This window comes from Carcharhinus amblyrhynchos, chromosome 5, assembly GCF_965287045.1.
Source record: "Carcharhinus amblyrhynchos chromosome 5, sCarAmb.v2.hapA, whole genome shotgun sequence".
Lineage (NCBI taxonomy): Eukaryota > Metazoa > Chordata > Chondrichthyes > Carcharhiniformes > Carcharhinidae > Carcharhinus > Carcharhinus amblyrhynchos.
This window is the reverse complement of record NC_137328.1, coordinates 3,498,528-3,514,625: the sequence shown is the minus strand read 5'-3', so window position 1 is coordinate 3,514,625 and position 16,098 is coordinate 3,498,528. Positions and strand designations below refer to the sequence as shown.

Sequence of the window (16,098 nt, the reverse complement as noted above, 5' to 3'; positions counted from 1 at the left end):
GCTGTGAATGGAGATTTGGCTGAGCGCCAAATTCTTCCTCCTCGCTGGAGGCACTAACCGGATTTGAATGGCCGGAGAATTCCAGCCGCAGAGTTGCTGGAGGGGCAATCTTTTCGCAACATACAAAATCGCCTCAGTCACGATGGACACATGAATCATGTTTAGGTGCGAGAGTCCAAAGGGAATAGTGAGAAGGTGCGAGATGGTGACGCCTTGGTAATGGCGGTGAACTAGAAAGCCAGAGGTCCAGAGGGGGACGTGGTTTCAAATCTCATCATGGCAGCTGGCGGAATTTAAATTCAATTAATAAAATCTGGAATTGAAAGCTGGTCCGAGTAATCATTATAGAATCTACAGTACAGAAGGAGGCCATTCGGCCCATCGAGCCTGCACAGATAACAAATCCACCCAGGCCTATCCTCATAACCTCATATATTTATCCTGTTAATCCCACTAACCTACGCATTCCAGGGCAATAAGGGGCAAGTTAACATGGTCAACGCACCTAACCCACACATCTTTGGACTGTGGGAGGAAACCCACGCAGACACGAGGAGAACGTGACCCAAGCTGGGAATTGAACCCAGGTCCCTGGAGTTGTGAGGCATCAGTTCTAACCACTGTACCACCGTGCCACCCCAGTGCTGACCATGAAACTCCCACTGATTGTTGTAATCTGATTCACTGAAACCAAGAGAGAAAATGCTGGAAAATCTCTGCAGGAAAATCTCTGCAGGAAAATGCAGATTCCAGTATCCACCTGGTTCATTAATGTCCTTTAGGGAAGGAAATCTGCTGCCCTTACCCTGGCCTGACCTACACGTGACTCCAGACCCACAGCCATGTGGCTGACTCCTAACTGCCCCTCTGAACATCCCAGCAAATCCCTCAGTTCAAGAGTATTGAGGAATGGCCTTGCCATATCTAATATGAAAGATTTTTATAAAAAATGTAAAATATTGAAAAGCTATAATTAGATATGAAGTGAAAACAGGTTTGAAAAGTAAGCTGAAGACATTGGTCAAGTATAGTGAGGACTATATTCAGGACACAAAAGTATGCCACACCCCTTCCTTTCCCATCTCCCCCCCTCCCCCAATAACACCCTCCCATTCCCTAAACCAACCCAACAGGAACCTTATCAACCCAAAGATGAAACTCGACAGACTCCGCGCTTGATAACTTGATAACTGGAAAACCTTCATCCAATTGATCTAAATTCTGTACCGCTGCCAAAAGAATCCTCAAATCAATTGTGGCAAGTTACACGGTGAATTATCCAATATCACAGAGTTTACAAACCCAGGCACTAAGTCACGGCCATTCTCAAAGCCTTTCAACATTAAATAACAAGCAAAATGCTCAGATCTTCCAATGGGCTAGGGTTGATTTTTTTACCCTAGCCCCAACAATAACAGACAAAGTCTCTGGAGTAGACAGCCAAACTTGATTCTCATCTCATTGGCCAGGTAGCTTATGAATAAGTTACGTCTCACAGAAAACAGGCATTCAGCCCAAAGGCTCTAGGTTAGTGTCCATTGTCCACACGAGTTTCCTCCTCCACACACAACGAATGCAGAATCACCGAGCAGAAACTGATAGCCAAATTCCACATACGAGGACGGCCTCAACCGGGATCTTGGGTTCATGTCACACTATCTGTAACCCCCACGACTTGCCTGGGCTTGCAATCTCTCACTAACTATCCTGACTGGAGACAGTACACATCTCTTTAACCTGTGTTTAACCCTCTCTCCACTCACATTGTCTGCAACTGTAAAGACTGATTGCCTGTTAAGACTCACATTCCAACCATTATCTTGTAATTGAGTTTGTGTCTATATAGGCCTGTTTGTGAACCCAATTCTCCACTCATCTGATGAAGGAGCAGTGTTCCGAAAGCTCATGCTATTATACAAACTTGTTGGGCTTTAACCTGGTGTTGTGAGACTTGTGTGCCCACCTTATTGACATAACCCTCTATCCTCTTCTCCCTCAAGTATTTACCCAACTCCCCTTTCTATTGTGTTAGTGATCTGCCAGGGCAGGTTCCTCTGCTCATTTCTCCATGTCTCACAGTCTTCCTTTTCCTTCTTGCAGTTGTTCACAGCAGCCTGTCATTTTCAATTTCAAGTCGTCTAACTTCATAATTCTCTTCCTCCTTCTTGGTTGACATCTTTATAATCTGCCTCCAATCATCTCTTCATCATCTCCTCATGCTTTAGGATCTGGTCAATCCAACCTCCTTGTCCTTTCTTGATGATATTCACTCATAGAATCAAAGGACCCGACAATGCAGAAGGAGGCCATTCAGCCCATCAAGCCTGTACCAACAACAATCCCCCCCCAGGCCCTATCCCTGTAGCACCACATATTTACCCTGCTGAACCCCCTGACACTAAGACGCAATTTAGCATGGCCAATCCACCTAATCCACACGTCTTTGGAACATCACTCACGATCTTTCCTCCTTCACTTCTTCATCACTCTCATGTTCTCTCTAATGGACCCACCCCCTCCCTCTCCACAACCACATTTCAAGACCGCTTTTCTCAAGACCCTCATTTTGGCCTCACAAGACATTCCAAATCGCAAGCTTGATCATTCTTTTCTTGAGATCTCCACCCATTCCTACGCTGAGCAAGTCTTTATTTTTGGAGAACGCATTCTTTGAGGATTTTCACAGTAACTTCATTGCGGGGTTAACGTAAGCCTACTTGTGACACTAATAAATAAAATTTTGCCATTGCTACTCTGATTTCTTTGTGGCAGTGACCATCTTCTGACAAGATATTTGCAGATATTTCCATTGTGAAGCCTGTTCCAGTTGCTGACCCTCGATCTTGGACACTCTTTGCCACTGTTACCCTTCCAATCTTCAGGAGTTTTTGCCTCGGTTACATGAATTTTTATTCTACAAGCTTCAACACTGGGATTTTTCTCCCTGGAAAGACAGAGGCTGAGGGGTGACCTGATTGAAGTTTATAAACTTATGAGGGGTATTGATAGGGTGAACAGTTGGAAGTTTTTTCCCAGGGCAGAAATGACAATTACAAGGAGGCACAAGTTCAAGATAAGCGGGGGAGAAGTCCAATGGAGATGTGCAGGGGAAGTTCTTTTACACAGAGGGTGATTGGGGTCTAGAATGCACTGCCATGTGAGGCGGTTGAAGTGTTAGTGACATTTAAGGCTTATGTGGATAGACAGAGAGGGAATAGAGGGGTGTAAATAGTTGATCTAGATAGGACAACATGATCAGTGCAGGCTTGGAGGGCTGAAGGGCCTGTTCCTGTGCCATACTGTTCTCTGTTCTTTGTTCATTCACCCTATTCATTGGTATCTGCAGATCCAATGTTGTGTGAAGCACGAGGACCTGGTCATTAGCGGATCCCACTACCTTCAATTAATCTCCTACCTTGACACCTGGCTATACTTTACCTGATGATGTTAGAGATTAATCTGACAGTTGACAGTCTTGTCTCAGCCTGCACCTAATTACACTAGGCCCAGTTTCACTAATTATAATCCTGACTGTAACAGTCAGATCCATCCACAGAGCCACAATCATTCGGTCATCTCTCCAAGAAACCTCGATCACCCCCAGCACTTTCAACAGCTTCACCCGGTGGAAAACTTCTTCAAAATCCACAAAGCAGTTTGCTCGCTGATATTTTCAGCTTTCATTTAACCCTCTCACCAGTGCTCCACCCTGTCTGGTTCCACAACCTTGCCTGCAACTGGCTGATCACAGCTGATATAAGAGTTTGTTTGGCCTTCTGATCCACTTGCTGGGATGCTGTAACATTACCCTGGGTGTGTGTGTGTGATCAAAGTTAACGTGCGACACTCTTCACATTTTGTGATACGTGTCTTCATCATCAATGGAACCTTTGTGCTCCTCAGAAAGTCTTCCCATCTCCCTCCATCAGAGACCATCTCTTTATATAATTTAATCCTTGTCTTCTCTCTCGATCCTTTTATCATTTCTCCAGGGATTGTACCACATCCATCTGCTTTCCCTGCTTTTGCTTCTTTTGTAGCTGTAAATATTTCATCCTCCAGAAGGTCAGGTCTTTAAGTATTTTCCTCTCCCTCTTAAATGCATCCCTGTTTCTCAACTCCACCATTCCATACAGAAGTGAGTTCCACATTCTCACCCTCTGGGTAACAGTCATAGAAATGAACGATCCTCAGTTTCACTTCTCTTTATTTGCAGAACTACACGGTTCTCATTCAAATCGACTATCTCAACATAAAGTTTAAAGTTTACTTATTAGTGTCAAAAGTAGGCTTACATTAACACTGCAATGAAGTTACTGTGAAAATCCCCAGGTCACCACACTCCAGTGCCCGTTCGGGTACGCTGAGGGAGAATTTAGCATGACCAATGTACCTAACCAGCACATCTTTCGGACTGTGGGAGGAAACCGGAGTACCAGGAGGAAACCCATGCAGGCATGGCGAGAATGTGCAAACGCCATACAGAGACCCAAGCCGGGAATTAAACCCGGGTCCCTGGCACTGTGAGGCGGCAGTGCTAACCACTCTGCCACTGTGCTGTGTGTAATATCAATGTAAGATTCAAAGTACGTCCAGCAATGACAGAGCATCTCTGAATATTTTTCTGCTATGTTCTGTAGGGCACACGGAGACTGGTTGGTGTATCAGCACACACTGTCCTGTGACATTCAGTCCCCCTGTGTAATGGCAAGGTGGAGACTCAAAGCAAAACTGTGGAAGTTGATCTCAAAGCAGTGGGAGTTCCTCTGAAAATGCCAGGTGAGTCCATCAAACCAGACCCACATCCTGATTAAACCCACCTCAGCATGTAATCCACTGAGAGAGGCAGAAAAAGAACAGAAAACAAAACCAGGGCTGGTAAGAACAATAACTTATGCAATTTGACAGCAAGCAACAGGGTGGCAGAGTGGTTAGCACTGCTGCCTCTCAGCACCACAGACCTAGGTTCAATTCCTGGCTTGGGTCACTGTCTGTGTGGAGTCTGCATGTTCTCTCCGTGTCTGCGGGGGTTTCCTCCAGGTGCTCCGGTTTCTTCCCAGTGTCCAAAGATGTGCAGGTTCATTGGATCGGCTAAATTGCCCCTTAGTATCAAGGGAACTATCCAGGGCAAATACATAGGGATAGGGCCTGGGTGGGATTGTGGTCCGGTGCAGACTCGATGGGCTGAATGGCCTCCTTCTGCACTGTAGGATTGTATGAGTCTGTGATAAGGAGATATGAGGACAGGTGACCAAACGTTTGGTCAAAGACAGAGGTTGTAAGGAGAGTCTTAAAGGAAGAGACGGAGGTGGATCTCTGGGGCAAGGACGGAATGAATAAGAGGCAGCTGTTCCCCCTAGTTGAAGGGTCAGTCACGAGATGGCACAGGTTCAAAATGACAGGCAGGAGGTTTAAGGGGGATTTGAGGAAAAGCCTTTTTACCCAGAGAGTGGTGAGGGCCAGGAATGCGCTGCCCGGGAGGGTGGTAGTGGCAGAATGCCTCACATCCTTTAAAAAGCATCTGGATGAGCACTTGGCACATTATAACATTCAGGGCTTTGGGTCAAGTGCTGACAAATGGGATTCGGTGGGAGTCAGGTGTTACTCGCATGTCGGTGTAGACTCGATGGGCTGAAAGGCTTTGTCTGCATAATATGATTTCTATGGAAATTTCTCTCCAACCCCCTTGGCTGATAAAACCAATAAATGTAGACTGGACTGTGTGGTATCTACCCATAGGCTTACTTCCAATAAATATGATAATGCCCCAGGCAACAAAATGGATATGTTCCAGTGTTATATCTGCTATTCCCCAACCGAGCGAGAGATTAAATTGTCCTATGTCATGTGACGGCCATAATCCTTTATAAATACCTGACCCTGCAATGGTACAAAGACACTGCCCATTCTCTCTTCGCCCATTCTAAATCAAGACTATTGGCAATAATTAGCATTTATGTGGCATTATCTCAAGTTGTTGCAAAGTGCTTTAAAGCCAATTTTAGAAATACAATGCCTGGCACTCAGCACGTGCACAGCAAGATCTCGCTAACTTCATAACTGAGAGTTCAAGTCCCATTCCAGCAACTTCAAACGTAGAAATCCAGGCTGACATATGGAATGCAGTGCCAGGGAAGTGCTACCCTGCCGGGGGTAGCCATCTTCTGGGTGTGACATTAATTCCTATCAGGTGGACAATAACCAGATGATCTCTTTTTTTGTCAATCAATGATGTTGGTTGAGGGATAAATATTGGCAGATGGTCAATGATTATTGCCCCTCAAATAATGCCATGGGGGTCTTCCACAGTCTTCAAGAACATAAAGTTTGGTGCTTCTTCTAAGAGGCAGCACCCGCCAACAGCCCAGCACTGCCTCAGCACAGCACCCGGAGCGTCAGCCAAGAATTTTGTGCTGAAGCCTCTAACGAGGTGAACCCACAACCTTCTGACTCAGTAAGCAAGCATCCTTCTAAAGCTGCACCACACCCAACAACGCAATACCCAACTTACAAAGCTGTCCACCAAACTTCCATCAAATGAATACATTAGGCAAAGGTCAATTCCTGAATCTGTAAGTAAGTTTAATTTTATTTATTAGCGTCACGAGTAGGCTTATATTAACACTGCAATGAAATTACTGTGAAAATTCCCTAGTTGCCACACTCTGGCGCCTGTTCGGTACACTGAGGGAGAATTTAGCACGGCCAATGCACCTAACCACCGCGTCTTTTGGACTGTGGGAGGAGAACGGAGCACCTGGAGGAAACCCACGCAGACACGGGGAGAATGTGCAGACTCCACACAGACAGTGACCCACACCAGGAATCGAACCCAGGTCCCTGGCATTAAAACAGCAGTGCTAACCACTGTGCCACCGTCCCACCCATAAGTAAAGTCAGTCTATTTACTTGAAACTTCTGGATGTTACTATTTATAAAACTGAGATATTTTAGATTAACAAATTTTAATATGTCAAAGTAATCTCAATTTCTTAAATTAATTCTTTGTTGTGAAGTAAAATACTTTACCCCTGCCTGCATGTTTGAGTTATATTGGTTGCATTGTAATGGCATTAGTGCAATGTTGACCTAACAAGGTATTTTAATCACTGATTATCAACACAGGAGGATTTTTATACGTCCAATAATATAATTTCCTGGGCAGTATTAATCCTTATAAAATATATCATAACTCATGGATGTAGGGTTGGAAAGTTACTTTATAATAAATACAGCCAATAGTATTTCACTGCTTTCTTGGAGTTACCAAGCCAACTGAGACACCCAAGGGAAAGCCACAGGAGAAGGTCTATCCTTCATTTTCCATGATTGGCTTCCCAAATATTTAAAAGACTTGGAAACTATGCACTCAGCTGAGTGGAAGTCTCAGAACGTGTGTTCTAAAAATTGTGTTTATATTTAACAAGCTGTGGGATTCGAGGAATGAATGTCATGTTTCTTTTTGACATTATGGCCTAGCGTTTCTTAGTGACCCTTCGGTATTTTCATGTTGAAGGTTTTCTCATCTGTTTGCAACAGAAATAGTTCTACGTTGCTGCAGTTTTAACAAAATCCCACATCTCAGTGAACCGTTCGATAGAGTCAACTGTGTTTCAGTGGGAATCATTCTCTTCTCTGAGTCAGAGGTTCGGGGTTCAAGTCCCGCTCCAAACGTTTTTGATTTTGATTTGATTTATTCTTGTCACATGTATTAACATACAGTGAAAAGTATTGCTTCTTGTACGCGATACAGACAAACCATACCATTCACAGAGAAGGAAAGGAGAGAATGCAGAATGTAGTGTTATAGTCATTGCGAGGGTGTAGAGAAAGATCAACTTATTTGCATGAAGAAGTGTTTCCTGACCTTCTCCCTCTCCTGAATAGCCTGACTCTGGATTTTAGGGTAATGTCCCCTCGTATTCCCCCCACCAGTAGATAATGTTTCCCTTCAAGTTGCCCTGTTAATTCTTTTAAAACCCTAAAATCAAACCCAGGTGAATCACTCTTTAACCTTGTCTATCCTCAGGGACGCAACGCTAATTGTTCCTTAGAATCTAGCCCGTGGGGCCCTGGCAATGTTCTGATGATTCTGAGCTGCATTCATGGCAAGGCCAAATGTATTCTGCCTAAATTATAGTGCCAGAATCGTATGCAGTTTTCCAGATGTGATCCAGAGAAGGCTCTGCACAGCTGCAGCAAAACTTCCTCCCCTTATTGGCCAGGCTCTCCAGATATGGTCTGACATTCTGCTTACCTTTCAGGTCATTTTTATAACTACACTTTTACGAGCTGTGTATCCCTTAATCTCTTCAGACTTGTCACTCTTCCCAGCTCCTCACCATTTGAATACCACCTGGATCTCACTGCTTCTGGCCCTAAACTGATGATCTCACACTTGGCTGCGTGGAAATCTGTCTGCCACACTTTTTCCCACTTACTTAAAATTACAAAGAAGGATTGTAGTTCCTTATGTTCCTCTCTACGTTAGACCGCACTCTGCCAGAATCAGAAGCAAGTTTCGAAGCCAGGTTCATGAAAAATAAAGACTTGCATTTATACAGTGCTTTTCATATCCACCAAACTTCCCAAAGCTAATGAAGTACTTCAAAGTGTAGTCACTGCGATAATGAAGGGAAAATGGTGACAAATTTGCCTACAGCAAGATTGCACAGTTGTAATATAACCATAAATGTACCGGTTAGGTTGGTTAACCATGCTAAATTAAACCTTGTGTCAGGAAGATTAGCAGGATAAATATGAAGGGTTACGGGAATAGAATTTGATTGGGATTGCAGTCGGTGCAAACTCGATGGGCTAAATGGCCTCCTTCTGCACTGTAGGGATTCTATGATTCTATTCTGTGATTCTGATAAGCTGATGAGTATTGTTTGAGGGATAAATATCGGCCAAGACACTGAGGAGAACTCCCTGCTCTTCTTCAAAATGGGATCTGGGAATCTTTCACATCCATCCAAACAGGCAGATGGGCCTTGATTTAACTTCTAACCTAAAAGATGGCATCTCTGGCAGTGCAGCACTCCCTTAATACTGCATTATTGCCTTAATGTCAGTTAGTGTCAGCCTTAATCTTTGTGCTCAAGCTCTGGAGTGGGATTTGAACCCAGAACCTCTGTGAGTCACAGATAAGAGTGTCACCAACCGGGCCATGGCTGACGATAATAAAGGTAAAAGAACTGGGGCAGGATCTTCCTGTTCGCACTCACCCAGAGACCAGAAATTCCCACCCGAGGTCAACAGACCTTAAAATGGTCAGCAAACTGTCTGTCCCACCTTGTGATGATTCCTGTGGTGGGCGAAACTGGAAAACTTGTCCCCCAGCCTTGAAGCGGAAACCCTTCATTGTCATCAACTTAAACAGGTACCCGTCTGAAAATGTATGGGTTCTGGTTTTATAAAGAGAGCAGCAGTTTGGATTCAAGTCAGAAGCAAAGGATGGAATTTAACAGCCCCTCCCAACAGCAGGATCTTCCAGTCCTGCCAAAGTCAACAGATTTATGAATGGCTCGCTGCAATCTCGGGCCCCACCTCCACTGCGATGGGATCATAAAATTCCACCCAAAATGTTTGAGGTATTTGAATTGCACCACAAGACATCAAAACAAGATTCACCGCATCCTTCTTGAAGCGGAAAACCATGTGTAACCATCCGCAGTCCAAAATCTGTACGGTTATGGAGATAATCAAACCCTCAACCTTAAGTGCTGTGCAATGATGAGGGATAAGAACAATGATTCTTTCATTGATTTTGGCTACAATGTAATAGCAAATGAAAATTGGGGGAGGAGCCTCCAATGACTTTCCAACTGTTAATGCCCAGAACATGCCAACTCTGGGTGGCACATTGCCACGTACATCATACATTATCCCACAACATGCTGGAATAGGGAATCTTGTTTCATGCCCCATTAGTTAGACCTTTTCCTTCACCCATCAGCGTGTTTTGAGCTGTAACTTTGATTCATAGAATCATCGAATCCTACAGTGCAGGAGGCCATTCGGCCCATCGAATCTACACTGACCACAATCCCACTGAGACCCTATCCCCATATTCCCATGCATTTACCCTAGCTAGTTTCCCTGACACTAAGGGGCAATTTAGCATGACCAATCCATCTAATCCGCACATCTTTGGAGTGTGAGAGGAAACCGGAGCATCCTGAGGAAACCCACGCTGACACGGGGAGAACATGCAGACTCTGCACAGACAGTGACCCAAGCCAGGAATCGAACCCAGGTCCTTGGCTCTGTGAGGCAGCAGTGCCACCCCAACCTGCTGGGAGTGTGATTTGATAACAGGTTCAGGAGGGCAACCGGACAACCAAGATTTCAGTGACCAATGGGACTGGCCGTCTACCTCCTTAACAAGTGAGATTTAAGTAATTCAAAAGAGAGGAACAGCGGAAAAAAGGAAGTCGAGTGAATTTTGAGTCAAATCAGGTGCAGGAAGAAATGAAGAGAAGGAAAGAATAGATTGGATTAACTGAGAAAGAGAGAGAGAGGAAGGAAAGGTGAGGAAAAAATGGATGATTTGGGTAGGAATTCACTGGCCGTTCGCGCTGGCGGGATTCTCTGGTCCCACTGGCAGCACACCCAATCCCACAGGCTCTGCAATGCTGTAGTGATACATGGGAAATCCCATTGATAGTGGCAGAATCCCACCTCCAGTGAACAGTGTGCCACCTTCCACTGCCAAGAAACATACAGCTGGAAGGCCGGAGAATTTCATAGAATCCTTACAGTGCAAAAGGAGGCCTTTTGGCCCATCGAGCCTGTACTGAACACAATCCCACCTAAGGCCCTAACCCCATAACCCCATTTACCCAGCTAGTCCCCCTAATACTAAGGGGCACTTCAGCATGGCCAATCAGCCTAACCTGCACATCTTTAGACTGTGGGGAGAAACTGGAGCACCCAGAGGAAACCCACGCAGACACGGGGAGGACATGCAAAATCCACACAAGCAGTGACCTGAACTGGGAATTGAATCCAGGTCACTGGCGCCGTGAGGCAGCAGTGCTAACCAAAGTGCCACCGCGCCACCCTAATTCCCCCCTCCTTGGTCTTTTTAAAACCTCCAAGAATGACTTACCACCTGAAGGAATAAGATTGCACAATTTAGAGTGTTAACTTTCTGGGTCAGAGAGCTTGACTGACACTGCATTAACAATTATCGCAGCGTTAAAAACAGTACTAAAATTGTTAACTACCAGCTGTAACTTCTGCAGTGAGTTTAATGGGAAACTAGTGTGTCAATCAAACCAGTGACAGGAGGTTGAGGACAAGATTGTGTTTGAAGCAACTTGTAAAGCAACCAGCAGGTTCTGGAGATTCACAGCGTAACCCTTCATCCCCTGAAATATTTGGCCGAGTAGCGATTAAAAACAGTATGTAATTAGCATAATATTATTTTTGCAGCAAGTATCCAGCCTATTATTCACAAGCTCTTCTTTGCATTAACTACTTACGCATTGTAAGAATAAATATCAGAATGACATTGTGCCCTGAAATAAACTTCTGATTAAAATTGGCCGCCCTAACGGGCAAAGAGCAAATTCAAAAATAGATCAGATGGACACAAGCTGGTGATCTTACCACTGGAACAGTTCAGTCCTCCCCAGCCCGGTTCACATTGACAGGTGTTGGGAGCGATGCATCTTCCGTGAACACATTTCTCAGCACAGTGAGCTGTTTGTCACAAGATGGAAAGAGGAGAGAAAAATTAAAAGTTAGTAACCTACAGTAACAGCTGCAGTAGATCAGTTCAGACGGGCTTTACTGCACAAAAAAAACATCTGCGGTTCCTCAGAGCCCGACCCTGCTTCTGCAAAGTAAAAACCGCTGCAGCCTCTTATCGTTTCGCTTTTCAGCACTGGGGCCTCAACTAAAAGGGGGTCTCCAACTCCAAATCCTAGTTCAAACATCGTGTATTGTTCAGCAAATCTGCTTAAGAGCCACGTGTTAACAGGAAGAAAAAAAACTTTCATTTACTGAGCACCTTTCATGAGTGCAGGATGTTCCAAAATGTTTTACAGCCAGGGAAGTACAGTCATTGTTGTAATGTTGGGAACAAGAGTGTCAAGTTGAGCACAGCAAGATCCCACAAATGTCTACATGATAATGACCAGATCATCTGTGATGTTGATTAAGGGATAAACATTGATTCAATAACTCCTCGAACTGGTCTTGATATAATGCCATGGGATCTTTGACACCCAGAGAAGGTGGGGCTTATTTTGACACTTCCTTGGAATGATAATGGGCGAGATTCTCTGGGCCCATTTGCCATGCGCGCAAATCCTGTTCTGGCCACTACATCTCGTGAGAGGGCCATAATGGGATTTGCATTGGCGGAATTTCTGAGCATGATGTTCCCAGGTCTTTCCCGGTGACGCAATTGGGTTTACACCCAGAATATGAACCTAACGTTTAAAGTTTTTTCAATTCCGGGCTCGGGTCACTGTGTGGAGTTTGCACATTCTCCTTATGTCTACGTGGGTTTCCTCCGGGTACTCCGGTTTCCTCCCACAGTCCAAAGATGTGCGGGTTAGGTTGATTGGCTGTGCTAAGAAATTGCCCCTTAGTGTCCAGGGTAGTGGAGGTTAGAGGGATTAGTGGGTATAATATATAGGGATATGGGGGTAGGGCCTGGGAGGGATTGTGTTCAGTGCTCAATGGACCAAAGGGCCTCTTTCTGCACTGTAGGGTTTTATGATTGTATGATTTTTTAAGGTTTATTTTTATTAGTCAGAGCAAAGCATTGCTGTCACTGTTGGCAGGAATTAATTTAGCCCTCTGTAATTCCAAAAGTTGTGTTAAAATCTCAATGACGCAACTATGCCACCAAAAATGTTTTCATTCAGTTACTGCAAACCATGCCAAAGGAAATGACATGATAAAATAAATAAGTGCATTCAGGGATGGACAATCAATGATGGCCTTGGCAGTGATACCCACGTCACATGAAAGAATGAAAGGAAAATTAACATGTTTGTGTGGCAAAGAAAAACTTCATTCTAAAACTTTGTTGAATGTTTAAACGCTCTTAATCTTGGGGAGGGGTGGGGGGGGGGGGGGGGGGGGTGGGGGGTGGATGGGGGTGGATTTCTGCCAGTTTTCAAAAATGGCGATACTGGCAGGAAAATCTCGCGAGGTTGCAGGATTGGGAATTTCAGTGGCAAGACCTCATTCTGGTGATTTTTACCTGTCCCTCGTTGGTGACGTAACATTGAAATCTATTGGTCCCCGCCCACCACTCCCCCAACTCCGCCGACATGATGTTACGTTGGCGAGATTTACAGCAGTTATTGTGAAACGTAAAGTGCTCGAGGGGAAGCTGCCGGGGTGCAGACATGGGTATAGCACTCCCCCAGGGGCAGAGGGACATGCCTGGGTATTGCCCTGTCACAGTCCCCTGGCACTGCTAGGGACAGTTCCAGGGGGCAGAGCCAAGGGCAGGTCTCCTGGAAAGATCCACTGGGGGGGTGGTTTTGGGGCGTTGACCCTGTGCCTGTGGGTGAGGTGGTTCCCCTTATTCATTGTGGGGGAACATTTTTTTCAGCACAGGTTTGCTAGCTCTATCAGGACCTGCCCCGCCAGTGTAACGGCGAAAACTACATCCCCAGATACTCTCTCACAGAGCGCTAGAGAATCTGGGGAAAAAACTCAAGCTCCTCCATGTTGGTTTTCTCTCCTCAGCCAGCACCACGTCTATACTGACCATCAAATACCAATCTATATCAATCCCATTTACCAACACTTGGGCCATGCCCTGCTATGCCTTGGCGATTTAAGTGCTCGTTCAGATGCTTCTTAAATGTTGGAAGAGTTCCTGCCTCCTCCACCCTCTCAGGCAACACGTTCCATATTCCCACTATCCACTGGCTGAAAAAATGTTTCTTCAGACCCCATCTGAACCACTTAGTCATCACCTTAAACCTGTATCCTCTGGTTTCAGACACTCTGCCATGGGGAAAAAGATTCTTACTCTTTCTATACCTCTCATAATTTTGTATACCTCTATCAGGGAAACAAACCCAGTCTCTCCTCATAGCTGAAACACTCCATCCAAGGCAACATCCTGCTGAGTCTCCTCAGCACCCTCACCAGTGCAATCATATCCTTCTGGTAGTGTGGCAATCAGAACCACACACATCTGTGGCCGAACCAATAAAGTTATAAAATTGTACCAAGACCTCCTTATTCTGTGCACCGGCTAATGAAGGTAAGCATTCTGCATGCCTTCTTCACCACTCTATCTACCTGTGCTGCCACCTTCAGGGATCTATGGACTCGCACACCCTAAGGACCTACCATTCCTACCCTTGTTAGATTTCCAAAAATCACCTCATTCTTATCAGGATTAAATTCCATCTGTTGTTGCTCTGCCCAATTTACAAGCTGATCAATGCCAGTCTGTAGCCTCAGACAATCTTCCCCACTATCAACAACACCACCAATTTTCACGTCATCTGCAAACTTACAGATTATAATTTCTACATTCACACCCAAGTTGTTATGTGTCAGAGGCCAAAATTGGAGGAAGGTAAAGATACCAGAGACTAGTAGGGCTGGAGGAGATTGCAGGGAAAAGGGTGGGGGCCAAATTAATGCGGGAGTTTGAATACACAGCAGAGAATCTTAAATTTGAGGTGCTGAGGCATAGACCCGCTACAGTGCAAAAGGGGGCCATTCAGCCCATCAAGTCCACACCAAGCAAAATCCCACCCAGGCCCTATTCCCGTAACCCCACATATTTACCCTGCTAATCCCCTGACACTAGGGTCAGTTCAGCAGACCGATCCACCTAACCTGCACCCATAGGAGGAAACTGGAGCACCCGGAGGAAACCCGCGCAGACACAGGGAGAATGTGCAAACTCCATGCAGACGGTGACCCAAGGCTGGAACCTGAACCAGGGTCCCTGGTGCTGTGAGGCAGCCACCGTGCCACTCCAACTGGGAGTGCACGGATGGATGGGGGAACTGAAGTTAGGAAAATTCCGTGGAGCTGTTTTTCACTTCCAGACAATTGGTTACAAAAGGGACAGGCACTGAAGGAGGTCGGAATACCACATCAAATTACCCACTCAACTAACAGTACCGAGCAAAGGGAAAAACTGAAGGGGCAATGCTGAAAATGATATGAAGGCAGTGTAAATTAGAGGGATCTAACCACAGTCTGCAGAGTAGCAGCACGCACAACTCAAATCTCAATTTTTAAATTGCTAGATGTGAAAATAGCAACATCTAAAAGGAAGTTATTCTGGTGTCGCAGGCCTTTATTTCCTAATGTGAGCTCTTTTATATTGGTTGTGGGGGGGTAAGGCGACTCAATGGCTTTGGATTTCTTATTCTCAACATGCAAATCAGTCACTGTAGCTATAATACAGCGATTACACATTCCGGTCACACAAACTGCTACAGCACAGGCAACATTTGGTCCACAATATTTAAATGACACATTTGTTTTTGCACTTACAAAATCTCTGTGGAATTTATTCCAAACGTGTATTTTTAAAAGAAAAATGTTACTAACGACGTCATCTCCAGTTCACGGGATTCATTTCATATCACTTGACATAGTACCCTAACATTCCTCTCCCTGCTCTAGACAGGGTTTCACAGACATGGAAATTATTCACTCTTCGTAAAAGTTAATAGTTTTGGATGTGTAACAGCAATGGGACAATCTAGGAGTTGAAAACTCTGAGCTGTTGGCCTCTGTGCAAACGGAAAATTACAATTCAGGAAAAGTCATGAATTTGAAGAAAATATTTGTTCATCCCATAGCGGAGGCAGTATTGTCACTGGAATTGTAACCCAGACACCCAGGGCTAGATCTTAGGACCTGGGTTCAAATCCCAACAATTGAATTCAATAAAAATCTGGAATTAAAAGGCTAATGATGACCGTAAGACTGTTGTCAATTGTTGTAAAAAACCCATCTAGATCACCAATGTCCTTTAGGGACGGAAATCTGCTGTCTTTGCCTGGTCTGGCCTACATGTGACGCCAGAGCCACAGCAATGTGGTTGACTCCCAACTGCTCCCCAAGGGCAACAAGGGATGGGCAGTA

At 45.0% G+C, this 16,098-nt stretch overlaps 1 protein-coding gene across 1 annotated transcript in view; it reads right to left on the bottom strand.

The window, feature by feature from the left end:
• Positions 1-16,098, bottom strand: part of megf10 (multiple EGF-like-domains 10) — a 153,193-nt gene that overhangs the window by 83,147 nt on the left and 53,948 nt on the right. Inside the window, exon 5 of the mRNA XM_080188349.1 lies at positions 11,617-11,709. Coding sequence (XP_080044475.1) covers positions 11,617-11,709 — 93 coding nt within the window. The remainder of the gene's footprint in view (positions 1-11,616; positions 11,710-16,098) is intronic.